Source organism: Gossypium arboreum, chromosome 11, assembly GCF_025698485.1.
Source record: "Gossypium arboreum isolate Shixiya-1 chromosome 11, ASM2569848v2, whole genome shotgun sequence".
Taxonomy (NCBI): domain Eukaryota; kingdom Viridiplantae; phylum Streptophyta; class Magnoliopsida; order Malvales; family Malvaceae; genus Gossypium; species Gossypium arboreum.
This window is the reverse complement of record NC_069080.1, coordinates 134,125,127-134,152,537: the sequence shown is the minus strand read 5'-3', so window position 1 is coordinate 134,152,537 and position 27,411 is coordinate 134,125,127. Positions and strand designations below refer to the sequence as shown.

Sequence of the window (27,411 nt, the reverse complement as noted above, 5' to 3'; positions counted from 1 at the left end):
TACTACCATTTGAGATCACTAAAAAAATTTAAATACTTACCGATTCAATGCATCATATAAATAAATATATTACCATTCAATCAACAGTTTGACAGTTGTATAAGCATCAAACAACAACATTGTTAGTATACTTGCACATATCTCATATAAATTCAACATCGATATACCTATTTTCTCGACATATCGCACTTGAGTTTAATAATAGTCTCAATTACATAATTTCCTTGTATCAACATATCAAAGATAATCATATATGTACATGTCATGAAACATATCATGCTCTTACCGCTTTCTTCATAAGCATATATCATTCATTTCATTATATCAATATTTCATGCTCCATCATTTCCATATATTTTATGTATATTTATTCCGGTAATAGTTTATATCAAACTTAACATAAATTATATTTCATGTACTTATACTTATTTCGTTTATCTATCTTCATAATTATTTCATATAACCATTCGTCATCTGATACATATTACCTGAATATCAATTGTTCAACAGATGCTAGAGCGTCTCCCATCCACGGCCTTATTTATCTTTGACATGATGCCATAGTGTCTTTCAACTATGGTCTTACTCATTTTCTGTCATGTTGCCATGGTATCTTTCAACCATGGTCTTGTTCATTTCATATCACGTTGCCATGGTATCTTTCAACCATGGTCTTACACATTTTATATCAGGTTGCCATGGTATCTTTCAACCATGGTCTTACACATTTTATATCAGGTTGCCATGGTATCTTTCAACCATGGTCTTACACATTTTATATCAGGGAGCACACTCCCGTGAACCTCATCCTTGCAGCGGGATTACCAGTCCAGGCTAAATCCCCTGCAATATAAACTCATAGAGTATTGTCGGGATTACGGTCCAAGCTAAATCCTCGCAACGACAATTACTCTAATGAGCTTGGATCCAATTACAGTCAAAGCTAAATTCAGACCCTAATTCGGATTACCCGTCCGGCTAAATCCATTTTACACATATTCTTGGAGGGCTATATCAGATAGGATCACCCGTCCTGCTAGATCCTTTTACCGTCAATTCCTTTTCGAGAGATCCATCGAATTTTCCTTTCATTCAAACGGATTTCTTCCCATTTTATCAAATATATCAATGTTTCATTAATTTTCATACAATGAACATTCAAATCATATTCATATCAAAAACATACAATCTCAAGTAATTTAAGAATATAATTCAAGTTACATGAACTTACCTCATTGATTGCTCGTGTTTATTATTTCATTATTCGATATATTTTCTTTCCATGATCAAGTCTCGTATTTGTGTCGTCGGATCTTTATAAATAAATTTGATCATCATTTTCATTCATTTCATATTCTAATACATTTAATTAATGCTCTAGGCAAAATTACCATTTTGCCCCTAAACTTTAATTAATGACGATTTCATCCTTAGGGACGGAAAGTAAAATTCTTGCAATTTAATCCTTATTTCCAACTATTATTCTCATATATATTGATAACAGTCCATGAACTATAAAATATCAAAATTTTCCATAATTTCAACACTTTTCAATTTAATCCCTAAAACATGTTTTCCCGATCTTGAACTAAATTGATAATTTCGTTAAATTTTTGTAATTTAAATAATAAAATAATCTATTTCATGCAATTTAGTCATTTCGACATTTTACAAAATTGCCCATAAAATTTTACTTTTATTCAATTTAGTCCACGAGCCTAAAACATGCAAATTAGCCATGCTAGATGAATATTCATACATATTTTCCTCCTCCTCCTCTCCATTCCACATCCTTAATTTATATAACATACAACAAGTAACATTATCAATAATTTCACTATTTACTTATATGTACATTCAAAACTGTCCATTTGCATCATAGTCACTAAATTATTTATATATTAAGCTACAGAACTCGAAATTAAGATCCGTTAATTTTTCCTGAAACTAGACTCACATTTATTCTTATCATAAAATTTTCAGAATTTTGGTTTAGCCAATTAGTACAGTTTATTCATTAAAGTCACCCCTGTTCTGCTGTCTGACAATTCTGACCCTTCTTCACTAAAAATTAGTCATCTCCTTTTACAGAATTCAAATGATGTTCTAGTTTGTTTCTAATAAAACTAGACTCATTCAGGATTCTATAAATATAAATTTAAGCCTCTAATTATTTTTATTCATTTTTTATTATTTTTCAAAGTCTGAACAGGGAACCTGAATTCATTCTGACCTTGTCTCACAAAATTCATTATATATCAAAATTTACAAATTCATTGCTTACACTGTTTCTTCTATGAGAAACTAGACTCATTAATATTTAATTCCATATTTTTTCATCTTCTAATTCAATTTATAAAATTTATGGTGATTTTTCAAAGTTAGACTACTGCTGCTGTCCATAACTGTTTTAGTGCAAGATATTAATTACCATGTTATAACACCCTTATTTTCTTTTTCTACACCATTTCTCATCACTTTCTCTTATTTTCTCTTCACTAACATATCAAGAACATAGAACCTTATGTAATAAAACTCTACTATAACATTATTTCCATGATTTATCAACAATAACAAACTTAAAAACATATTGAAATCTTGATGTACTTACCTTATTCTCTTGATACCAATCTTTAACTTGATTTTCTCTCCTCCAGCTTCTATTTCTTGAATCCAACTTGATATTCTAACTCCCCATGTTCTCCTTAACATTTTCTCTCTTGGTAGCTATGGAAATTCATTTGATTTTTGGGTGAAAATGGTGAATTTTTGGTAAAGGACCAAATTGTAAAGAAAGTAAAACTTTCTTTCTTCCTCTCTTTCTCTCACGTTAGTTTGCATGGAAAGGAAAGATGATGAAAATTCTTCATCTTTCTTTCCTTATATACTAAATAAATAATAATAAAATAATATTAAATATCTCATAAAATATTAATAAAATAATATTTATCTAATTAATTAATTTAAAATATCATTAACATAATCATTACATTCTAGAATTCTCTCTCTTACTAATTGACCATTTTGCCCTTCATGATCTTTTAGAATTCCATCCTTGAGTCATCGTTTAATTTGGTAAAATTGCAATTTAGTCCCTCATAGTTCTTCACTTATTCAATTTGGTCCTAATTCATCCATTTTCCTTAGTTTCTAGATCATTCTACCCTTAAAATATTTACACTATTGGTCCTTCAACTTTTCATATTTACACTTTAACCCTTTAAGTCTTGAGTATTTACTCTTAGGCAACAAAACTTTTCTAACTTTTACAATTTAGTCCTTTCCTGAATCAAGATATCATAATTTACTTCCCAATGTTGCCATAACTCAAAACTTCCCTTTTTATCACTTTATTTCCTTATTTTATTATATCAAGGATAATATATTACTGTAAAGATTTTCAGGGTATTACATTGGCGTCTGGGCAAAACGAAGCTGTTGAGAATAAGCTGGTGAGGTGAGTTTTTTTGTACTCAACCCCAGAAATGCTAGGCATGCTGTAAGGTTGCCTGGGTTTATGAGTATACACCATTCCAAACCTTTTTTCTTCGAAAAAAGAAAATGTGGAACCGTAACACAAAATTGTGAAAGAAATTGCCAAATATAATAAATGTTATTAAAATAATTCTTAATTTTTGCAGTGATAGATTTTAATATTAAGTTTTGTTGGTCTAATTAAAATTTTTAAAAAATTGAGTTTTAAAAAATTTAAAAATTTTGGTAGATCTAATTAAAACTTTCAAATATTTTAGAGGTTTAATAGAAATTTACTGAAATTTTTGAAGAGTCTAAATAAAATTTTTAAAATTTCCAAATATTTAATAGGAATTTTCAAAAATTTGAAGACCTAATTAAGATTTATTAAAATATTAAGGATATAATTAAAATTTTCAAAAATTTAAGCCTCGATGATTAAACCTTTGATTTTCTGTCATGTTTTTTTTCTTATTCTTTTGAAATTGTCATGTTTTGGTGTATATTTATAGAAAGGCTTAAGGGAGTAAAAAGCTCTTAAACTTAAAAAAAAAAAAAGAAGAAGCAATTAAGCCTCTGTTTTTTTATATTAAATTGGATACTTAAACTTTTAAAATGAATAAAAAAGGCCCTCAAACTTTTTCAAAAGAAACAATTAAGCCCCCTTTTTTTGCACTTAATTGAATACTTGAACTATCAAAATGCATAAAAAAAGACTTTCAAAATTTATCAAAAAAAGCAATTAAGCCCCTGCTCTTTTCTTTTTTTTTTTGCACTCAATTGCCAAAATGCACCGTAAACTTTAACAGTTAACCATTAAAGTTAACTGTCCCTAATTTTTTCAATTGAAGTCACCTCATGTCACAACCACTGTGTCACATGTGACAAAAAAATTATAAAAAATAAAAATAAATAAAAGTTATAAAATTTATTAAACTTTAATAAAAATATTAAAAATTACTAAAAATAGAAAAAAATCGTAAAAAAGTATTAAAATTGGAAATTTTTATAATAAAAATATATAAAATGCATTAAAAAGGTACTTTAACCATTAACTTCAACAGTTGACTATTAAAGTTAACGATCACCAGTTTTTTTACCACACGCATGCCGTGGTTGTGACACGTGGTGACTTTAATTGAAAAAAAATAGTGCCTGTTAGCTTTAACGGTCAACCATCGGTCAACCGTTAAAGTTAACTGTCAATCGTTAAAGTTAACGGTAAAATGGCTTTTTTTATGCATTTTGATAATTGAGTGCAAAAAATAAGCAGGGACTTAATTGCTTTTTTGAAAAAGTTTGAGGGACTTTTTGATGTATTTTGGCAATTCAAGTACCCAATTGAGTGCAAAAAAAAAACAATGAGTTAATTGCTTTTTTTGAAAAAGTTTGAGGGCCTTTTTGATACACTTTGCAAGTTCAAGTATTCAATGTGAAAAAAAATTGAGTGCTTGTAACGCCCTTTAAACCTTATAGAAACTATGATAAAATAATATCATGGCAATAGATTACTCAATCTCAATCGAAACATGGTGTAATGATTTGTACAAATAAAAAGCATAACAAAATCTCTCCAATTTATACTATATGCTTGATTTCCAAAATTCAATAACATTATTAGGCACCATCTTGTTGAATATATCATATGCATGGGTTTAAAATGGATGTTTAGCAGTATATACCTTTATTTTATATACACAAGTTTGTTGTATATATATTAGAGTTGTTCATGAATTAGGTTGGGTCGAGTTTGGTTCAAGCTCTAATAAAATGTAAAATGATATGTTAATTTGTTTGTCTAAGTGGTACTATGGTTGTAGGTAGATGGTCTATATGCTTCAAGTTGGTGGCTCAAGTCTCCCCACGCTTAGCTAACTTCATAATTATACTCATGAGCAATACTAATACCTCTCCTGATACTTGCAGGTCCACCAATCGAGGCCCTTTTAGCTTTGTGAATCAGGCCCATCGGGTAGTTACTTATGGTAGAGAACAGAAGACAAAACCTCTATCAGGGGACAATATATTCAATTGTTGAGGGATTAATTGACTGTCCAATGGATAACACTTCAAAAACTTCTTTTGAAGGAATCAAATCTAATCAACAAATATCTTGGACAAGATTAACAAAAAAGAAGATAATAATAAATGCATGTATAAGGACTTGGATTCTCCAAAAAATTTGTTGACAATAAGATCTTGGCCAGAGGTGTAGCTAATAGGATAGGCAAAGGCCTTGGCCCCCTAGTTGAATGGTTTAATTATTATTAATGGTTTAATTATTATTTAAGTGCCTTCTAAACGCAAATAGTTCTATTTAATATTTTTTTAGCTTGTTTTAAATAGAAAAATTATAATTTTGGCCCTTTTCAACAAGTTAAAAAGTTCAATTAAAGTCATTTTAATACAAAATTTTTAAATTTGGCCTCCCAAAATTTTTTAGTTTTATTTCTACCACCATTACATAATCTTTAGCTTCGCCCTTGACCTCAACTATGTCAACATATGTAAAAGGGAACAAAACTACTAGTTTTACTAAGGCTAACAAGAAAAGGGAAACCTATGAAACATGTGATCTTGCTGATATGGTAAAAGAGCTTGGTGATAGGTTTGAGTATTCAGTGAATAGTTTAGGTAAGAACTTTGGAACTAAAACAATGGTTGTTTAAAAAAAATATGAAACCTTGTTTAAAAAGTTGTCCAAAATTGAAGGGCTAATCGAAAATAAAATTATGGTTGCTTTAAGAAAGATCCCAATGATGTTGGAGATATGCTTGTGTGTTTTAATGTTTTAGCTCGTCAAAAACTAAAGTGGATTTAGATGTACCTCAATTGTGAATCATTCCAATATTATATTGTTTATATTGTTGAATACATAAGAAAAAAAACTAAAATTTGCTATCATTTTTTATATGTTTGACCATCTAACATTAAGATCCAAGTACTAATATGTTTAGCTATCTAAATTAGGGTTGAAGTACTAATGGTTCGGTTGGTTTGCCAAATTTTAGATTACGTTTTGTAATAAAATTATGAGAATGTAATGTCAAGAGTGAAATGTGAGATTACTTTTGTTGGTGATTGACTCGTATGAACAATGAGATAGTAAAAATAGAAAATAATAAACACGAGTATTTACGTGGAAAACCCTTACTGAAGGATAAAAAATTATGGGCAAAGGAGTCTTCGACTTTTCACTAAACAACAAACAAAGAGTATAACGATAGGGAGTATCCAAAAATCAAATACAAGAGCAAATCTCAAAAGCAACTCAAATATCCCAAATATAAAAGCTTTATAAAAAAACTCTCACCAAAAACTCTTTAACAAATCTCAAACAAGAGATATTTAACGTAAATATGATTCTCTGAATCTTTTTTTATTTATTTTTAAACAAGGTTCTAAAGGCCATTTAAATAGGCTTGGGATGTGGGTCCAATATGACTAAAACAACCCCATAGGAAATAAAGTTTAACTAGGAGAAGAAGTCTTGTTGAGAGTAAAAAAAGTGACTGTATTTGAGCAAAAAGCATTGGCTCATCATGATGTGGCCTACCTACTCGTCACAACGTTGCATCTTTGCTTGGCTGCCAATGACGTCGCATTGTCCTTACATCGTGTGGCTTTCTGATCATTTTTGGTTTCTCGTTGATTCTCATTTTAAGTGCCTACAACGTATCAGGTAAATGCAAAACACATCCCACAAATCCCAACCTTCACTCGTATTTATCGTGCTTCCTTTGCTAAAGCCTGCTACGTGACTATCTTGAACTTTACATGATTTTAACTGAGCTCAAGTTCTGCTTGAACTTTGAAATCGAAAGACTTCTAGTCTTTTTCTTGTGTATTGCCAAATCAAAATTGACTTAATTTTTCTTCCCACGAATGCAATGCTCTATTTTTATAACTTCTGCATATGAAAGAGCTCATCTTTTATCTTGAATGTTCATAACTTTTTCACTTGTATGATCAAGTCGTTTATGCCTTAACTGAGTCGAATCTAACTCTTTAAGCAACGAGGAGCTTGTAGTTTTATCCTATATCGTTGATCTTTAGATAGTATAAAGACTATCAATCTTTCGACCTCTTATCAAAACGAGAGCACCACAAGACACATTAATGTCGTTTGACTTTTTGTTGATTCTACAACCCTTCGAGTCCAAATTTCTCAATGAGATGAGATTTCTCTTTGAATCAGGAACATGCTTAACATCTAATAGTGTCTTGATTGTCTTGTCATGCATCCTAATTTGAACGGTACCAATACCAATTACTTTACATGATAAGTCTTTCCCCATATGCACAACTCTACCTTCAACTGAACTGTATGTGGAAAATCAGTCTTTTTTGGGACACATGTGAGAAGAACATCCCGGATCTTAGATCCACTAGGATGTAAGTTTGGAGCTTTCATTCGTTGACACCAATAAGAAATCATCACCTTTTTCTACAGTCACATTAGCATTGGCTACCTCTGTATTTTGCTCTTCATCCTCGTCGCTCTCTACAACCCTCCTATTTTTATTTTTCAAACTATAAAATTCTACCTTTATGTGACCCAACTTTTTGCAATAGTTGCATATTTTGTCATGGTTCCTCGATTTCGACCTTGACCTAGACTGTTGCCTACATTTGGTAACCAAAATCAAAGCTCTTTCATAAGATTTTTTGCTTGAGCGTAATTCATTGTCGAGTTTTTCTTTACCCAAAAAATTTTCCTTCACATCTTTAAATGCGAGTTTATCTCTGCTATAAATCAATGTCCCCCTAAAAGATTTATACAAAAAGGGCAAACAACATTACAATAACATAGCCTAATCTTTGTCATCTATGTCAACCTAGACATTCTTCAAGTTATTCAGAAGTGTAATAAACTCACTAACATGAGCCTCAATAAACATTTTTTCATCCATACGAAATATGTACAAGCGCTACTTCAATACCAACCGATTGGCCAACAATTTTTCATATAAAGGGTTTCTAATTTCATCTATAAAACAACCGCTATTTTTTCTATGAGTACTTCATGTAATATATTATGTGTGAGGCATAACTAAATTGTAGATAGAGCTTTTTCATCAAGCTCTTCCTCTTTCAATTTTTCCATACCTTCGGTCTTTTTATCGGTAATGACCTTCTTTAGACCGTTCTAAACTAGAAGTGCTGTCATCTGAACTTGTCATAAATTGAAAATTGTGGTCTCATCAAATTGCTCAATATTGAATCTCATTATTGCCATCCTGAATGAGTTAATTTGTGGAAGCTTGAATTAGGCTCTGATACCAGTTTGTTAGGGATCGATTTGTATAAATAATGAGATAGTAAAAGTAGAGAAGAATGAACATAAATATTTACGTGAAAAACCCTTATTGAGGGATAAAAACCACAGGCAAATGAGGCTTCAACTTTTCACTAAGCAACAAATAAAGAGTACAACGATGGAGAGTATCTGTAACGCCCCAAAATTCTTATTTTTGGTTATTGTAAAAAATATGACACAATTATATATCTGCATTAGTGTTTAAGTGCTCTGGGTGTTTTTGGAAGGTCTTGAGTTCAAGCCCTGACTTTGAAAAATTCTAGTATTTTTCTAACTGAACCCTTATTTCTGGCTAGTAGGCATTTAATTAAAAGTTTGTAAGTGCTTACTAGAATGGGCCTGCTGGTCTGGTGGTTAAGGGGAGTGTTGGTTGGCAGAGGGTTAGGAGTTCGAATCCCTGTGTGAGTGTAAAGACAAATATTTTTTTATTTGCTCGTCGGTTGGAGAGTTTGAGTTGTATTGGAGATCTGAGTAGTTGAAGTTTGGTAGAGAGAATTTAGGGGAGTGGATTTTGGGGTTATCAAATTTTCTGAGCATTATCCTTTCCTCTTTATAAAATTTCTGTTTTCCCAAAACTCTCCACCTTTGTAACGCAATCTCTTCTCTCTTTCTTCTTCTCTTTTTATTTTTCTGTGGTCAAGCCCGAATTCTTCTTTCTGTTTTCGTATCTTTTTGTTGGCTACCACACCTTCGTTCTGTTGGGTCAATTTTCGTTAAACGTTCTGGTAAGTGGAGTTTTTGCTCTCTTTAACTTATGATTTTTCCAACTTTGATTCTGGCGTTTTTGACGTTTGGTAGCAGCATCTCGTGTGGATTAAGGGTCTTATCGTGCTATTGCGTAATCAACTGTTTCGAGGTGCTGGGGTAAGCTTTTCATCACTTAAGAGATGCGTTTCTCGTTTCGAATTCGATTTTAGTTCGATTGATTATGTGATAAATTGAGTGAAATTGAAAAATTATAGGTTCTAGAGTGCTCAAGGATCGTTGCAGCATCAGGTGAAACTAGGTGTGTAAACGCAGAAAACGGGGTTTCAGTGAATGCCAAAAACCCCACTGTCGACGCTGCACGGGCGTATGGTCACCCGTGTGGTAGGTCGTGTACCATAACACAGGCATGTGATCGACAAGGCCAGGTCGTGCACGCAAGACATGACCGTGTAATAGCTAGGTAGGTTGTGTGCGACACACGTGTTAGATTGATTTGAGCTGTGTGGGCTACACGGACGTGTAGGTCCACACAGATAGTCCACATAGGAGTGTGAGACTTTGGGCCAGGCTGTGTGATCCGCACGACTAAGGCCAAATTAGGCCTTATGGGTCACACGGGCGTGTGGGCCCACACGGGCAGACCATATGAGCTTGTGGGCCGATTTAATTGAAAAGTTTCTTAAGGTTGCACAGGTCACCCAAGTCGACTATGAACCTACTATGGGGTCGGTAAGCACTACTTGGACCCCTATATGCATAAATTGATTGCATGATGTATGCTTATATGCATGTATACTGAACTGTATGTGTAACTGTTACCATGTAATAGCATGTCATTTATTGTATGTTTGTACTGCATTGGGTTGAGATGTTGATATTTGGAGGAAGTGTATTGGAAGGCTCTTAAGCCTATTATCTGGAAACTCACCTGCAATTTATTAATTATGTGCCGCATTCGGTACTTATTGGAGTGTAAGGATGGGTGGGTGTTTTAAACCCCACATGGAGTGTAGGGATGGAAGGAGATGGTGTGTAGAGGCTGGTTGGGTAGGACTCTGTTTACTGATTAATGTATATTTGATACTGTTACTATGATGGGTTTAGACCCTAAAACATATCTGATACTGAAACTGAAATGGGCTAAGGCCCGAACTACTACTGAAACTAAAATGGGCTTAGGCCCAGACTGCATTTAACTAATGACTGTTGTTTGACTGTATGCATGTCTTCTGTGCGGATTACATACTGAGTTTACATAAACTCACCCTTTTCTATTTTAACTATAAAAGTAATCCCCAAACTTAGACAGACCGGTGCGGCGAAGGACTCAACGGTGACCACATGTTTATTGCACTGCTTAAACTTCATTAATGGTTTTACTCTCTATGTTTATAGGTTATTTTGGATGTAATTTGGGACTTTTGGACGGTTTGCCTTTATTTTGGGATTTTTAACCGTTTTCATAAGCTTTCAAACTGCAACGAAAACTCGATTTTATTAAACATAATGTTTTTCCTAAAAGCGAACGATTTCCTTTAAATTTCACGGTTTTAAAAGCTTCCGCTATTGAATATGTATTTAAATAAATCAAACTAACAAGAAAAATAGTTTTGAAATAGATAAAAGTTAAATAAAGGTAAATAAACAGGAACGATTTAACTTGATAAGTTCAATTTCAAACTCCATTCCATGTGACATCACTAGATTCAGCCATAACGTCTAGACCGAATTTGGGGTGTTACAATATCCAATACCCGAATACAAAAAGCAACTATAAAAAAAACCCCAAATATCCCAAATACAAAAAAAGGTCTCTCAAAAACTCTCCTAAAAAACTCTTTAACAAATCTCATACAAAAGATATTTGACGCAAATTTGATTATCTAAATCTAATTTTTTTAATTTCTAAACAAGGTTTCAAAGGCTATTTAAAGAGGCTTAGGACATGGGTCCAATATAACTAAAATAACCCTGTAGGAAATAGAGTTTAACTGAGAGAAGAAGTCTTGTTGAAAGTAAAAAAACATGGTTGTATTTGAGCAGAAAATAACACCTTGTCGTGACGTGGCCTACCTACTTGTCATGACGTCCTAGCCTTGCTTGGTTGCCAAGGACGTCGCATCATCCCGGCGTCTAGGACCTCTTCGTTTTGACATCTCGTAGCTTTCTACTCCTTTTTTATTTATTGTCTATTCTTGTCTTAAGTGTCTGCAATGTATCCAATAAATGTGAGACACATACCACAATTTTATTTAGTTCATTTTGCTGGAAGGTAAGATTTAGGTGTTTAGTTAACGGAATGTAAGGTTACCTAGAAACAGATTTTACTCAATTGTGTTTGTTATAGAATTTATTTTCTTAACAAGTTTAGTTCATTCCTTTGGCTTTAATATTTTTTAGTCTCAAATTTCAATTATGATAAATTATTAGAATTCTTACTTTTATTACAATTTATATATTAATAATTAAATATATGATGTTGAAATAAATTTATAAATCATTACAACACCAACCGTGATTATAATTACAACAATAATTAATATATAAATAAATAAATTATTAATAAAATATAATAATTATACTTGTAATGTATGACTTTCATTGGTGACTACTAAGAAAAAAAAATCCTTTTGTTTTAAACTAATCTTAAACTTTATTTAAGAAAAAGCTTAAATTGACAAAATAATAAAAGCAAAGCGCAAATTAGTTTAAAATTTAAAATTACACCTATAATATAAGTAAACGTAATAAATAAACCGTAATGAGATTACACCTAAATTATAACATTTTAACACTATTGAATAATGTGAGATTACGAGATATTCAAAATGTTGACAATCAAAACATCGTAATCTCATTCTGGAATGTAATTTTACACAGGTTGTAATATTATATTCGATGAACCAAACGTCCCCAAAAAGTCATCTTAATGGCCTAAAAAATGGATTTTGCTATTGGATTATGGTATGTCTAGTCACATAATATTAGGATCCAATTAAAATATGTTATTACATTATTTGCAGTCTATCAACCAAACCTCGAGTTATCTATTACCAAACAAGGCATAAAAAATATTCGTAATAATAATAGGTATTCATAAATTTAACTAGATCACGATTAAAATTTAAAAAAAAATTTGAGTTCAATCTTAAATTTGACTTAATTCAACTCACCCGATAAAAATATATTTAAAATTATTTAATTTAAATTGAATTAGATCAAACTAGCTCAACGATAAAATTTTTTACCCAAATTCAAATCTAATCAAATTGAATAAATAATCATATGATTCAATGAATGAACAATTCTAGGCTACTCACAAATAAAATATGAATACAAGCTTGATGCAAGTTGCAATTAATATTTATTTTTAAAATAAGGTGTTGATTACAATATATATTTAAAATTTTATCAAAAGTTAACTTTAAACTAAGAAAAATTTAGCTAATCAATAAGAACAGCTAGTGTGTATTTTCCATGAGAAGATCTTCTTCCCCCATTCGCGTCATCTCTTCTCTCTTTTCATTCTCTCCGATCTCATTGACTCACAAATGAATCCTTCCATTCTATCAAACCGTCCTTTAGATCTCTATCCCATGTTTCAGATCTCTCTTCTTTGATTCAATTTTTTGACGTTTTTAGAAAGAAAAAAAAAATCTTTTGATTAAATCTCAGGATCCCTCGATTTTCTCTCACAAACTCAGTTTTTTTTCTTTCATTTTTCGCAATGGGTTTCACTCAAATTAGCTTTCTCTTCATTGTTTCCTTTTTCTTCTTCGTTTTCGCTTCCGTTTCTTTTTCTCAGGTATTATTCATCCCTCTTTTTACTTTTTTTTAAAAAAAATAAATTTTAAAGCCTTTTTTTTTTTCAAATTTATGTAAATAATTAAAATGGGGTTTTACTTGTTTGTTTAATTTACTAGGATTCAGGTTTTCAAGCTGAGAAGGAGGAATCTGATGGGTCAATTAAAGATCTCGGCCGCCGCGGCATGGTTTGCTTCCCCCCCCCCTTTTTTTTGCTGTTTGTTTGTTGTTTGTTGGGAAACTTAGAAATTATAGAGTTCAAATGGTTTATTTAGTCTTATTTTGTGGAGAATTATTTATTTAACTTGTTTTTTAATTGCTTAGTTATTAACTGTTTCTAATTTAATTCACATGAAAGCGTAAACTTTAGCTTCATTTTGAGATTTTCATGTTTTAACTTGCAACTTACAATGTTATGCAACCTCTTCATCCTTGGGAATTGTGAGTTCTTCTTAAAAATGTTGTAATTTGTGTTGGTATTTGAATTATGTTGATGAATTGATTTATGGGAGTACAGATTGTTTCAAAGAACTCCGAGAATGGTGTACTAGACGAGAAGGTCGGTACCGATTCCATAGGTAATAATCTTGGTTTCGATCCAGCTGGTCTCGGCGTCCTTGATGCATTTGTTGCAAGTTTTTCCATGATAATTGTCAGTGAGGTTTGTGCATTGAGTTCTCTCTCTCCCTATATATACATACTTGAAAAATGATAATGATTTCCACTGATCTTACTATCATGTGCTTGAAAGGAAGATTTTCTACTAAGAAACATGTCAAATGGCTATTCCATTGCCAACTATTTTACTTAAATTCATCACATATATATATTGCCAACTATTTTACTTAAATTCATCACATATATATATATAACTGATATGTTATACGGATACAATGACAGATTGGAGATGAAACTTTTATAATAGCCGCTCTTATGGCTATGCGACACCCAAAGTCAACTGTTTTATCCGGCGCATTAGCTGCCCTGTTTGTTATGACTGTAAGTTAGCCGTCCCCATTTTTTTTCTTGACCTGTGAAATGTTTTAAGTCCCTGCCCCTTTTTTCTGTTCCATAGAATACAATTCAGTTGCATGGTGGGATGAAAATGCTTTTGGTACTGTCTAAGATATTTATGCTAAAGTCATAATGTTATTAGTGTTTAATTTTTCTTGCCAATTAGGTACTTTCCACTGGACTAGGTAGGATTGTGCCGAATTTGATATCAAGGAAGCACACAAATAGTGCAGCTACAGGTATATATATTGACTTCGTCTTTTCACGTTATTCTTAGGGTTAGGGTTGAGCAAGAAAACCGAGACAACCTAATTTTTCTTCAAAACCAAATCAAACTGTTATTGCCCCTAGTTTATGTACCATGAATTTTTCATAATAGGTTTCTTGTGTTCATTTTGTTTTTTGCTCGCCATGCATTTATCGTTTTCCTGACTTCATTGTACGGTCATTTTGTTATAACCATTTGTGATGGTACACAGTTCTCTATGCATTTTTTGGGCTTCGGTTACTTTACATTGCTTGGAGAGCAGATACGAAGGTGTCTCAGAAAAAGGAAATGGAAGAAGTATGTCTCTCTAACTCTCAGTTTGATCTTTCCTTTTATGCATCCATTTTAACATGTATAAGAGATGCTTCTCACAATAAAAGAACCGGAATAAGGTGACATTTAATTTTGTGGCAGTCTAAATGTTTATACTTGTAATTTTGTGAGTCGGATTACCAAAATGTTTCCTTTCTCCGTTTTCTACACTGTGAAGGTTGGAAAAGCGCATGTTCCTTTTTGGGGAAGTGTGTAAATTCTTTTAGAGTATCTTGAACTTTTCTTATTCATGTGTAATGGGTGCACATTCTTTCATATACATACGTATTCTTTGGATTGTAACCTATCTAATATTAATGAGTTGTACTATATTTAAAGATTGCATCATATAGCATGTGAACTTTTGAATGGACATTTGGTTAACTCGCATTTGCAGGTAGAAGAGAAACTTGAGACTGGCCAAGGGAAGACATATTACCGGCGCTTTCTTACCAGATTTTGTACACCTATCTTTTTGGAGGTTTTATTTCCACTTTACCCGTCTTAAATATTTACATGTAGTTTATTGTCACTCATTGTTCAAATCATCTATTGTCACTGAATTGTGTTTGTTCTTTTTTCCTTTCTATGCAGTCATTTATTTTAACATTTCTAGCCGAATGGGGGGATCGAAGCCAAATTGCCACAATTGCTGTAAGATGATTCCCACCCTTGATCTTAAGTTATTACCACGATTCCTATTTGTTCATTTGTTTCCAATGGTTACTCATATTTTCAGGTTCTTGTTCTTGAGTAGAAGTTTTTAAGGAAAAATAGCTAACATGTTATCTTAAAAATCGCAGATCACCTCTGTTGCTATATAAAAATAATGAACCTCCTTGATCTTGGCACTTAGGTCAAAAGTTACCTATGCTAGTCTAAAATGATGCAGGAACTTATTTAATATTATTAGATATAAAAAGATGACTAGGATTATTAATTATCTTTATGGTTTAAATCTAGGGTTAGGTTTAAACCTTGTGTTTTAAAACAAATTTTATAGCCATATCATTATTATTTTCTCTCAAGTAATATACAGAGACCAGAATGTTGATAACCCTATGTTTTTTTAGAGTTAACAACACCATAAAACCTTAGGTTTTTGGCTTATTTAGAGGGATACAAGTAAAATTATTTGATATGTGAAAACCCTTTGATAATAGTATGTAATCAGTAAAGGAGGTCAATGAAGCATCGGCTCAATGGTAAGGTTGAGGCCTTGAGAAGTTTAGGATCCGAAGTTCATGTCTCACCATTTGTAAATGTGTGGGTTCTCCTCCAGATTTATTCTGGTTGATTAGTTAGTTCAATCGAATTGAATTAGTTGTTGAGTTAGTTATCCAGTTCAATACTTGTAATGATTGATTCTACTGAAACTGTTGTAGCCTTTTTTTTTTAAAAACTGGTCTGTAATCGGTGCAAAGAGTTATGAGAAAGCTTTTCATCACTAATTTTCTTTCTGTTGTTTCAGCTAGCAACACATAAAAATGCAGTGGGGGTAGCAGTGGGAGCCATAATAGGACACACCATCTGTACATCACTGGCCGTGGTGGGAGGGAGCATGTTGGCGGCCAAGATCTCGCAGCGAACAGTGGCCGCAATTGGCGGCTTTCTCTTCCTTGGCTTTTCCCTTTCCTCGTATTTCTATCCCCCCCTATGATGATTTGTAAGTTAAACATGATTCTTTTGAAGAACCCAACTCCCGTTGCTCCTTTCAATTCAATTTTTCTTATTGTTTTTGCCTTTATATATAGTTTATATATGCAACACTGAAAGTGTTTTATACTAACTGGTTAAAAACCAGATCAATGTCCTTTTCCTTTTTGTACACATGCATACATGTATGGTTTCTTAGGGTAAGGTGTTATCAATCAAGTTTTTCGTCAATCAATTTTAATCTTAAATGTCGGTTTCTATCTACAGTGTTTAAATATCTATAGATTTTTTTGCCTTTTATATAGTTTATACGTGTATGTATTTCCGAACCTGATGTACGGGTATTGCACCGAAGCACGTTTCGGGTGCGCTGGAAAGTTGCATGCTCTGCAGTAGTAGAACCAATGCTTCGGGCTGATGTCCTCTTCACAAATGTCGTTGTATATCCGATCCATGGCATCTCTGTAAGTGAGATCAAGAGGGTGTTTGTGGTGCTTATGCATTGCTGTACTTGGTAACGAAGTGTAGCTGAAACCATAACCGGTGTAATCACTGCGTTTGTTTACCTTGCCGAAAAAGGGGATGCTCATGTGCTTTGTGTTTAACAATGTTCGAGAATGAACTGCACTGAACATCGAGGTTGAAAAGGCATTGCTTGCAGTTGGCGAAGCCATGGCATTGTCGAGAATGAACTACACCAACTGCCATCTTGTTACACATTTCTATTTCCTTGAAGGAACCAGTGATTCGAGCAACCACCATTTGGGAGGGGATATTAACATAATGGCTATGGTATTCAAGCCATCCACACAATTTGATTAGCGAGCTTCAAAGGATGATTTAATGATAGGTGGAGTAAATCAATATCTATTACCGAATAGAAAAATATATCTTAGATTTAAGTTGATTTGACAGTTGGTGCTGAAAATCAAAAAATAAAGATTTTTAGGCTTTAGTTCACAGATTTATAATGTTTAAAGTTGTTTTATGTAAAAGAAAAAAACTAAACTAAACAACGATCGTAATAGTCGAATGATTTAATTGAAAACTTTCAAATAGTTTAGTGAAAATTTTATAACTTTTTAAAGTTGAGTGGCTAAAACGTAAAGTTATTAGTAGTTTAGTGACTCTGAATGCAATTTATCCCTAAATTTAATTATAAAACATTTTCTAAAATAATAAATTAACCAAACCGAACGAATATTAACCTTTAAAAAAGATCGGACCGCTATCCGGACCGACGGCATTAACACTTTTTAGCTTTACCCATCATTTTTTGTGTTTTTTTTTTTTTTTTCAATTTTTCCATTGAGCTAAACAAACGCAATCTAAATCCATAAACACGAAATCACAGCAATTCACTCAAATAATTCCGTTAGAAATTTAATTCATGTAAACAAATAAGCTTCCATTTTTAATTTTTTTTTCCAATTTTTTTCATTTTTTTTTTGGAGTGGGAAATGGCACTGAGTAATTTGACGTTGGCTCCAATTGTTCCTCCTTCTTCTTCGTCTTCTTCTTGTTGTTTCTTCATTCGTAGCTCTAGTTACTGTGAGGTTTCAGGTTTTGAAACCCTAATCAAATCAAACGGCTACCGTTTTCCTACCGTGAGAAGCCGATTTCAGTCCGGTGCTATCGACACTCGTGGCGTCGGCATTGTGGAGAACAACAACAACGCGGCGCCTGTTTTGTCTTCTCCTTCTTCCTCCGTCGTTGGAAACGCGGTTGTTGACATACCGGTTAGTTGTTATCAGCTGATCGGCGTTTCGAGTCAAGCTGAGAAAGATGAGATTGTGAAGTCGGTAATGAATTTGAAGGGCAGTGAGGTTGATGATGGTTATACTAGTGATGTTGTCGTTTCTCGTCAGGTAAAACGATCGAAGAAGTCGTTTGATTTTTTTTTGTATTTTTAAATATTTTTTACTGTTTCAGTGTCGTTTCACTCTTTATTGTAGGAGATTCTGATGGATGTGAGGGATAAGCTACTTTTCGAAACGGAGTACGCTGGAAATGTGAAGGAGAAGATTCCGCCGAAATCATCTCTTCGAATTCCATGGCGTTGGTTGCCTGCTGCTGTTTGCCTTCTTCAAGAGGTGCGATTCTCTAATTTGTAGTTATTATAATTAGGTGATATTGTTAATTAGAGTATTTGGGTGATATTGTTGAACATTTAGAGAAATAATGTTCGATTTGCATTTGAATGTAAAAGTAAGTGCTAGAAGTTTTTAAATTTAAGAAAATAGTGTTCATGGTTACCACTATGTTTGAATTGGTGTTATATTTTAGTCATTTGGTCGTTATAAAACAAGTATGATTTCACATTCTATTTTGTGCTTTTGCTTTAAAATTTTGAGGAAGCAGTGCAAAAGGTAATAAGCTAATGAGACCTGGGATTTTGTATTTGCTCGTTATGTTTAAGAAAATTTTAAATAGGCTAATTGGCTTTCATAAAACATTAGTGAATGGCTAGAAATGTACAAGTATAACAGATAATCAAATGTAATTATTGCATATCAAGTTAAAATTGTACATTTTGTTATTAATAAAGTTAAAATTTTAACTTATTATTATTCAAAAATCATATCATCTAAATTTACATATTTATTTATTTGCTTTTGGAAATAAACAGTAAGTAGCAAAAGCATCTTTTTCTGCTTGGATGGATAGAACTGATATGGTATGGGTTTCTTGTGTATTAGGTTGGAGAAGAGGAGCTTGTCCTCGAAGTTGGGAGGGCAGCTATTCAGCGTACAGATGCTAAGCCCTATATTCATGATTTGCTTTTATCAATGGCACTTGCTGAGGTGAGATAAATAGGTGAAGAGCTTAGCATCTTTTACCAACTTTAACATCAACTTTGCTATGCCCACTTTTCTTATAATAGGTGCTTTCTTGAAGTGTTCAATCGCAAAGATTGGTTTCGAAAAGAACAAGGTCTCTGAAGGATTTGAAGCTCTTGCTCGTGCTCAGTGTCTTCTGAGGAGTACAAAATCTCTTAAACAAATGATGTTGTTATCTCAGGTAATTGTTGTTTCTATTTTATGCTTTTGCCTTCATTTTACTTATTCAAGGATTTCCACAACTTGCTTCGCTTTAATCAGTAATAGGCATCCTCTTGGTTTCTTCTGTGCTAATGACAATGATAATTGTTAATAGCATACTGTTTGTAACCAAAAAAAAAAAAGTAAACAGAGCCAAACAATACAAAATTTCTAATGAATTCTTCTGATGGCTATGAATTGAATATATTTTGCATAGTGATGACTGCAATAATGTCGGAGGATAGGTGCCACATTTAGACAGTCTAATTATGTGCTCTCCTTATTCTTGAAGGTTTAGTAATATCCTTCTGTTTACATTAATTATTTGCTATGGTTCTTAGATAGAAGAATCTTTGGAGGAACTTGCACCTGCATGCACATTGGAATTATTAGGCTTGCCTCGATCACCTGAAAATGCTGACAGGCGACGAGGAGCGATTGCTGCCCTGCGCGAACTGCTCAGACAGGGGCTTGATGTGGAATCTTCTTGCCAGGTCCAAGATTGGTCAAGCTTCTTGAGCCAAGCTCTTAATCGGCTGTTGGCCTCAGAAGTAGTTGATATTCTTCCCTGGGATAATTTTGCAATGGCAAGGAAGAATAAGAAATCAATTGAATCACAGAATCAAAGGGTTGTAATTGATTTTACCTGTTTCTACATGGCATTGATTGCTCATATTGCTCTTGGATTTTCAAGCAGGCAAACTGACCTGGTATCTCTCCATTCTGCTTGGTCTCTGAATAATAACTTGGGGGTTCTGCTTTGGAGTGGTTGGGTGGGAGACTGTTTTCTATCAATACTTTGTTATTGTTGTTATTTTTTACTATATTTTGTAGATTATCAAAGCAAAAACTATATGCGAGTGTTTGATAACATCCGAGGGTACTGATCTAAAGCTTGAGGAGGCTTTCTGCTTGTTCCTTCTTGGACAGGTATAGATTTTATATCTTCCCTTTACCTAATGTTGCATTTAAATATTGTAAAAGTTGAAAGTTTTGTGTCTTTGGATGCTGGAGCATTTTTTTATTGAAATACTTTTATAACTCATATGTTGGTTATTAGGGAAGTGAGGCTGAGATTATTGAAAAGCTTCAACAGCTTGAATCAACTTCAAATCGTGCTCCCCAAAATTCTATTACAGGAAAGGAGAAACTAAGCAGTTCTAGTATAAATTCCTCACTGGTAAGTCTTAAATCATCTTCCTGCTTATGCATCTAAGATTGCAATGAGTAGAAAGTTCAACAGTTGGGGGATCAAATATGTTTAATTTTTACTCTTTTGACTCTGGATGTTACCTTTTTGATTTATTATTACTTATTTTGGATTGACTATCAAATTGTGATTTTATGTTTGCTTAGGAACTTTAGGAGCATTAGGGAGTCGGTGTGTTATTTCAGGTAATGAATGTTACATATAATGTAGTGACTTGTTTAGAGATTAATAGAGGGGGTGATGGAGCATTGCTCACTAGCATAGTTTAACCAAGGGTCAGCCTTGAGCCTTATCTATTTTCCTTGGTGATTGATCAATTTGTTGGTATATGCTTTTTTAAATGATATATCAATCTGGTGGGTGAGATGAGAGCCATGACTAATGCTTGAGCTATGGAGGGAAACCATAGAATCAAAAGTGTTAAGTAAATGTACAAGAAAGTTTATGAGATGAACACTCAGTAAAGGACTGGCAATGAAGCAAGTGTAAAAATTAGAGAAAAAGATATATACTGCAAAGTGATTTGTTTTAGTATCTTGGCTCAATCATGTAAACATAGGAGAAATTTTACTTGTGTGACAGCAAATACCTCTTAAGCTTAAGGCAGACTTCTGCATGATAGCAATAACACCACAATTGCTTTATGCTATTGAATTTTGGGTGGTTAAGCAAAGATGGAAATAGTTAAACGAGGATGCTGCAAAGATATTTGAGCTTATAAAAAAAAAAAAAAAGAGGATTCTGAATGCACACGGGCCTTCAGGAATATGTGGAAACAGTAGTAAGCATAAAACGTGGAGGTGTGAGTAGTGGTTTGGCTATGTGGGACAGAGGTCTGTAAATGCTTTTGTTGGGAATCTATGATTTAATGGAGAAAGTTGATTTCAAAAAGCAGGAAGGATACTCCAATGAAGAGATAGGAGAAAACTTACAATTTAGCGTTTAATGATATTACCCTAATTAGGATTTTGAAAAGAACACAATGTTCCTTGTAGCTGATTCCATGAGGTAGATACAACATTGTCAGTGCACATACCTAGGTGCTAAGGTGCAGTGTCAATCAAGCAAAGCTCCTTACACCCCTTCAGGAAGGTGTGTTCAATAAGATGCATGTCTTTTGTGCCTAGGCATTTGCTTTTTTCCTTCTCCTAGGCTAAAGGTAGAGAAAAAGCATACCTGACTCTAGTGTCCTTTGGTTTCTCAAGTTTTTCTCATCTTTTGTTAGCTATTGTTTCAATGGTCAAAAGGGGACGTTTTCTGCTCTATTTTTGGGAATAAAAAATTAATGGTCAAAAAAGGGACATTACTTGTGATAATTCATGTCTTTTGGAGCACATTAGGTACTGTAATGGCGTAATCTCTAATATTTTTTAAGCTATTAGACACAATACAGGGAATGCTTTTATCCTGTAGTTATTAATTTTCCTTTAGAAATTAGTGTCTCCACTCAAGTGAGCACACCTTTTTGCACCCGGGGTGATTTATTTTTCCTTCATTCCTTATCTTATGTTTGAAGACAGGTAAGTTGGTGAGGTTGTGCATTTGAAAATAGTCATTATTCAGTCACTAGTTGGATCGTGTCTTTTGAAGTTCTTGTTTATCATCAAGATTGATGCATTCTCTAATATTAAACTGACTTCTGACTTTAATCAGGAAATTTGGCTGAAGGATGCTGTGCTTTCTCTCTTTCCTGATACAAGAGATTGTTCTCCTTCTTTGGTAAGAACACAATGATTGAGTTATCAGATTAACAAGGATGTACTAACATATGTACTTGTCTGCAGGCCAACTATTTTGGCGGTGAAAGAAGAGCTCCTAGGGGCAAGAAAATTAAAGGTTCCCCTCAAACCATCCCAAATCTAGGCCATAGATCACTACCTACTGCTCTTGCATCGGAGAGGAGAGATTTTGAGGATTCCCTTCCCCGTATGAAATCTTCTCTACATATTGTGTCAGCTGTTAAGCAATTAGGACCAACTGATTTGCAGAGTCCTTTGGTAATGGGTGACGATAGCGGTGGAAGCAATGTCAGTCCACCTTCTGTTCAGTTGGAAAGAAAATTTGGAGTAAACCAGAATAAAACTTGGGAAAGCTGGTTTTCGCAAAGTAATGTCACCGAAAGGGTAACTTTTGTTGCTATATTAGGGTGCATTGTTTTAACTAGCTGTAAGTTATCTGGAATGAACTTAAGTGGGGTCAGGCGTATGTCAATATGGGCCTCCAGTAAACCACATATGAACACAAGTTCCCTTACCAGTAAGGGAGATTCTTTCTTGGATTATAATGTAGGCTCTCCTCGTATCAAGGCAGTTGGTATTGGTGTAAAGATAAAGAAACTTTTGGATTTGGCTAAGGTTCAATTCATGAACCCTTCTGAAGCTAGGAATTCAAGAACTTCCTGCCTTCCTGCTAGCCTGTCAACTTCAATCACGGAAGTTGACACAAAGCAAATGTCTGTGGAAGAAGCTGAAGCTCTTGTCAGGCAATGGCAAGCAATTAAAGCTGAAGCTCTTGGACCTAACCATCAGGTTGATACCCTCTCTGAAGCCCTTGATGAGTCAATGTTAATTCAGGTAAAATCTATTGAAGGGTCTCATTTAATTTCATGCTTTTGTTATGTTAACAATAAGATGATACATGAACTTTCCCTTGTATCCTTGCCTGACCACCCGAACCTCAGAAGGGAGGATAAGAAAGGTCAAAACTCTGTTGCTCAGGCTCTTAATTTTTGTTGAAGTACCCCTGTCCGGTTCTCCTGTTTGACACCTGGACATGAGAACATGAAAGGATCCTCCAAATACATGGAACAACTTAGAAAAACCTAACCATACCTGTGTCGGACACAGACCCATACTCCACACTTACATCTAGGTCCAAGCAACATATGTTAAAAGGAGTGTCTACCGTTGATCAGTTAGTGCCACTTGTGTACTCTTTGGAAAATAAGAACATTCCTTCTGGAGAAACTGATTTTAGATATTATTGATGATAGCAAATTGTCTGCGATTTAGCTGCCTATTTCAATAGCTGCAAGGAAATACTGAAATTATTCTTTGATTTTATTTCCCTCATGTGGTGAAAAGGAACATCACGTGTTAGTCAAAATTTGGGGGAGCTTGATCAGTCTAAAAAATTTAATGAATGTTGTCTGAACTAAACATTTGGAAAATCAAAACCAAAATAAAATCAAGATTCAATCATTTCTGAGATTTTTCGATTTTCAAAACTAAACATCTGCAAGACACTAACTATGAATTCATGATGTGTAAAACCTTTGAATTCCTTTTGTTGACATTATTGTGGTCTGCAGTGGCAAGCTTTGGCTGACATGGCGAAAACTAGATGTTGTTATTGGAGATTTGTTTTGCTGCAATTGACCATTCTGCGAGCAGACGTTCTATTGGATATTCACAGGGGGGAGATTGCTGAAATTGAGGCTCTCCTAGAGGAAGCAGCAGAGCTTGTCGATGAGTCTCAGCCAAAGAATCCTAATTATTACAGGTAAGCAAATACACGTTGGGTTACTCTATTTTCAGAGCTCAGAATGTATAATAGTTGCACTTTAGGTAAAAAGACCTCTCTAGTCTTTCTTAATTTCGAAATTGAGCAAATTGATCCCTCTCAAAAAAATCAGAACAATTTAATCCTTGTCAGCTTCGAAAGCAAGCAATTAAGGACAATTAATCACGACAATAATGTCTTCAGTCAATTGTATTAATTTTGATTGGTATAACAACAAATTTAGCTCTTGATGTTTACATGTTTTGTCAATTTGGTCTAGATTTTAAAAAATTCAACAAATTTAGCCTCACTATTTACACATTAACATAAATGTTGCAGGCTAAAATTGTTAAATTATTACCAAATTGACGGAATGTGTGAACTTTAAGGGCTCAATTTATTATTATACCAATCAAAGTTATGTAGAATTGACAGAAAACATTAACGATGTGATTAATTGTCCTTAATTGATTACATTTGAATTTGACTGGGATTAAATTGCTCCGATTTTTTTGAGAGGGACTAATTTGCTATATTTTGAAATTGAGAGGGACTGGGGAGATCTTTTTACCACAGTTTTACACTGCTTAAAAACGTGCTGAGGGGTCGAAGTCTTGGCAAAGGCTGAGGCCCGAGTTCTTGAATCCTGACTGCCCAAGTTTGGGTCCTACCATGCACAATTATGCATGTGTAGGTTTTTAGTCCGGATCATTTTCAGTTATTCGTCCATATGTGCATTATACTTTGTAGTTACTCCTACTTGTACTTGGATTGTATTTGTACTTGTAAAAAATTTTCTTTCAAAAATCACGCTGAGGGAAAATTTTCTACATTTTACCTGCCAATGCATTACCATCAACTCTAGAACTCGAAATTGTTTCATCGAACTGAGATGTATTCGGTTTTTTATCGATTTTGGCAGCACATATAAGATCCGATATATCCTTAGAAGGCAAGATGATGGATCATGGAAATTCTGTGGAGGTGATATTGAAATGCCATCATGAGACCAAAAACAGACAGCATATGCATAACAAGCCACGGTCAGTTTGACTGCTAATCTTTTTCATAACTTAGTTTCTAGTTTCTAATTGAAGCCTTTATGTTATAATAAGTCTAATAGTTTAGGGATGGATTTGCCTGATTCGAAAAGATTTAACAATTTTTAAATGTCCAAATCCAACCTTTTGAAAACCTAATTTCTATTTATTTATTTTTATTTTATTGTAAAATTGGTTTTTTTTTTTTTTTTGCTTTACACACACTGTTAAGTTATATAATGGCTGTATGTTTCGGTAGTATTAGATAGATCCATGCGGCTATATTAAATTACGCTTGGTTTTGAGGTGGTTCTTTCTTAAGATTTCATTTAGATCTATAGCAATTCATGCATTCATATCGTGGCTGTTTTATGCTTCACGACATAATCATGTTTGTGGAATTATAAACTTTTATATATATTGGTTAACAAATGCTGTTTGTCTTTGTATTTTAATAAAATTTGCGATTTAGTCCATGAACTTAAAAAGTTGAAAATTAAGTACTCTTTACTTTTTCCTATTTAAAAATTATAGTCTGATTGATGTCGTCGGTAGTTTTCGTCAAAATTTGTTAACATGTTAAGTTTTTGTCAATCATATGAGATGGCTTAATCGTGCCAAGTTGATAAATTTTTGACGGGAAATACTAATAGTGTTTTAATGATTTGACTGAAATTTTTAAATAAAAAAAAAGTAAGAGGGCTTAATTTTTAATTTTTAAGTACAGGACTAAATATCAAAATTTTTGAAAGTATAGGGACTTAACAGCATATTTGAATTTATATATTGACACTTGTATTGTTGGAACCAGACAGGACTAGCCGATTGAACCGAAAATCGTTCACTATATTGGTTCAGGCATAGTTTGGCCTTTGAGTGAATTGCTTGGAATAGGTAAAAACAGAGAAACCAGGACAAAGCAGATGGTTGAATCGGTTTATAAAATTTTTAGTATATTTTATTTATTTATTTAATATTGTCAGACTCACGAATCACAATGGTGTCTGTTAAATAAAAAAAATTGGTGGTTTGATCTTTAGAGCATTGATTGACAAGTTTGTAATTTTCCGGTTCATCTGCCAATCTCATGACAAGGTCCCTAGTTGGTAATCCAAACTTTTAGGGCTTTTACTTTGGTCATCATTTTAGGGTGTTAAATTTTTAACACTAGTTAATTATACATATTATATCATATTTACATTTTCTTTTGTCATTCAACTTTTAGATGGTTTTCATTTCAGTTATCAAAAAATCTCTTTTTAAGTTAAGTTTTGATTGAGGTAAAAAATATTAAGGATTAAAGTTAAAAATGGTAGAATTTAAAATAATACATGAAATTGTCAAATTGTGCTTCTTTATCTTAATTTTGAATTTTTTAAAAAATTTAATATTGAAAACTTAAATATCTAAACATCAAATAATTTAAATAAATTGTTGATTTTTTTATTATTTGATAATGTCAACGATTTAAATTAATTAATTTAATCTTTTAAATTTTAAAATAGGTTTTTGAATTATCTTTAACAAAAAAAATTAAATAACTCATATTTAATAACTATTTACAAAACATAATTTTTATTATTATATGATGTCAAATCTTCAAAGGAAAATTCTTTTAATTAATTAAATTAATTATTTCTTTTTTATTTTAGGTAAAGAAGTGAAAACTATGAGATTTTTGTTAAATATGAATTATGTGAGTTGATTTTAATTTGAGAACATTAAATAAAATTTAAAATTTTAGTAGATGAAATTAATTAATTTCAGTATTATAGTTGTAAATTGACTAAAACTATTAAGGGATAAAAGTTTTTAATAATTTATTTAATTAATTTTGATGTTTTGAAATTTAATATTTTAATATTGAAAAAACTTAAAACTTTCTGCAAGAGGGTAAATATATACTATTTGACAATTTTAATGCATTATTTTAGTTTTATTATTTTTCACTTTAATTCTTTTTTTTTGATCAATACTTAAAAATATCTTTTTGGCTGATCAAAATGAAAGCGACCTAAAAGTTAAGTGACCAAAATAAAAGTGTAAATATAATATGACATGTA

The 27,411-nt window shown here is 32.8% G+C and overlaps 2 protein-coding genes across 3 annotated transcripts; both read left to right on the top strand.

Moving 5' to 3' along the window:
• The first annotated feature begins 12,903 nt into the window (after positions 1-12,903).
• Positions 12,904-16,804, top strand: LOC108470511 (GDT1-like protein 3). The gene is made up of 9 exons (XM_017771855.2): positions 12,904-13,307; positions 13,426-13,494; positions 13,824-13,967; positions 14,207-14,305; positions 14,487-14,559; positions 14,800-14,885; positions 15,298-15,381; positions 15,495-15,554; positions 16,372-16,804. Exons 1-9 carry the CDS (start codon positions 13,230-13,232, stop codon positions 16,558-16,560), a joined length of 882 nt encoding a protein of 293 aa, XP_017627344.1. The 5' UTR covers positions 12,904-13,229; the 3' UTR covers positions 16,561-16,804.
• Positions 16,805-17,760: 956 nt separating this feature from the next.
• Positions 17,761-26,491, top strand: LOC108473582 (plastid division protein CDP1, chloroplastic). 2 transcript variants are annotated; one of them, XM_017775247.2, is made up of 12 exons: positions 17,761-18,424; positions 18,512-18,649; positions 19,256-19,360; positions 19,455-19,577; positions 19,939-20,307; positions 20,432-20,527; positions 20,658-20,777; positions 22,461-22,526; positions 22,592-23,380; positions 24,118-24,308; positions 25,231-25,351; positions 26,164-26,491. In XM_017775247.2, the coding sequence occupies exons 1-11, from the start codon at positions 18,017-18,019 to the stop codon at positions 25,313-25,315; spliced, it is 2,490 nt and encodes an 829-aa protein (XP_017630736.1). In that variant the 5' UTR covers positions 17,761-18,016; the 3' UTR covers positions 25,316-25,351; positions 26,164-26,491. The 2 variants fall into 2 exon arrangements, with proteins under 2 accessions (XP_017630736.1, XP_017630735.1); XM_017775246.2 differs by having other exon boundaries at positions 26,160-26,491.
• Positions 26,492-27,411: the final 920 nt, after the last annotated feature.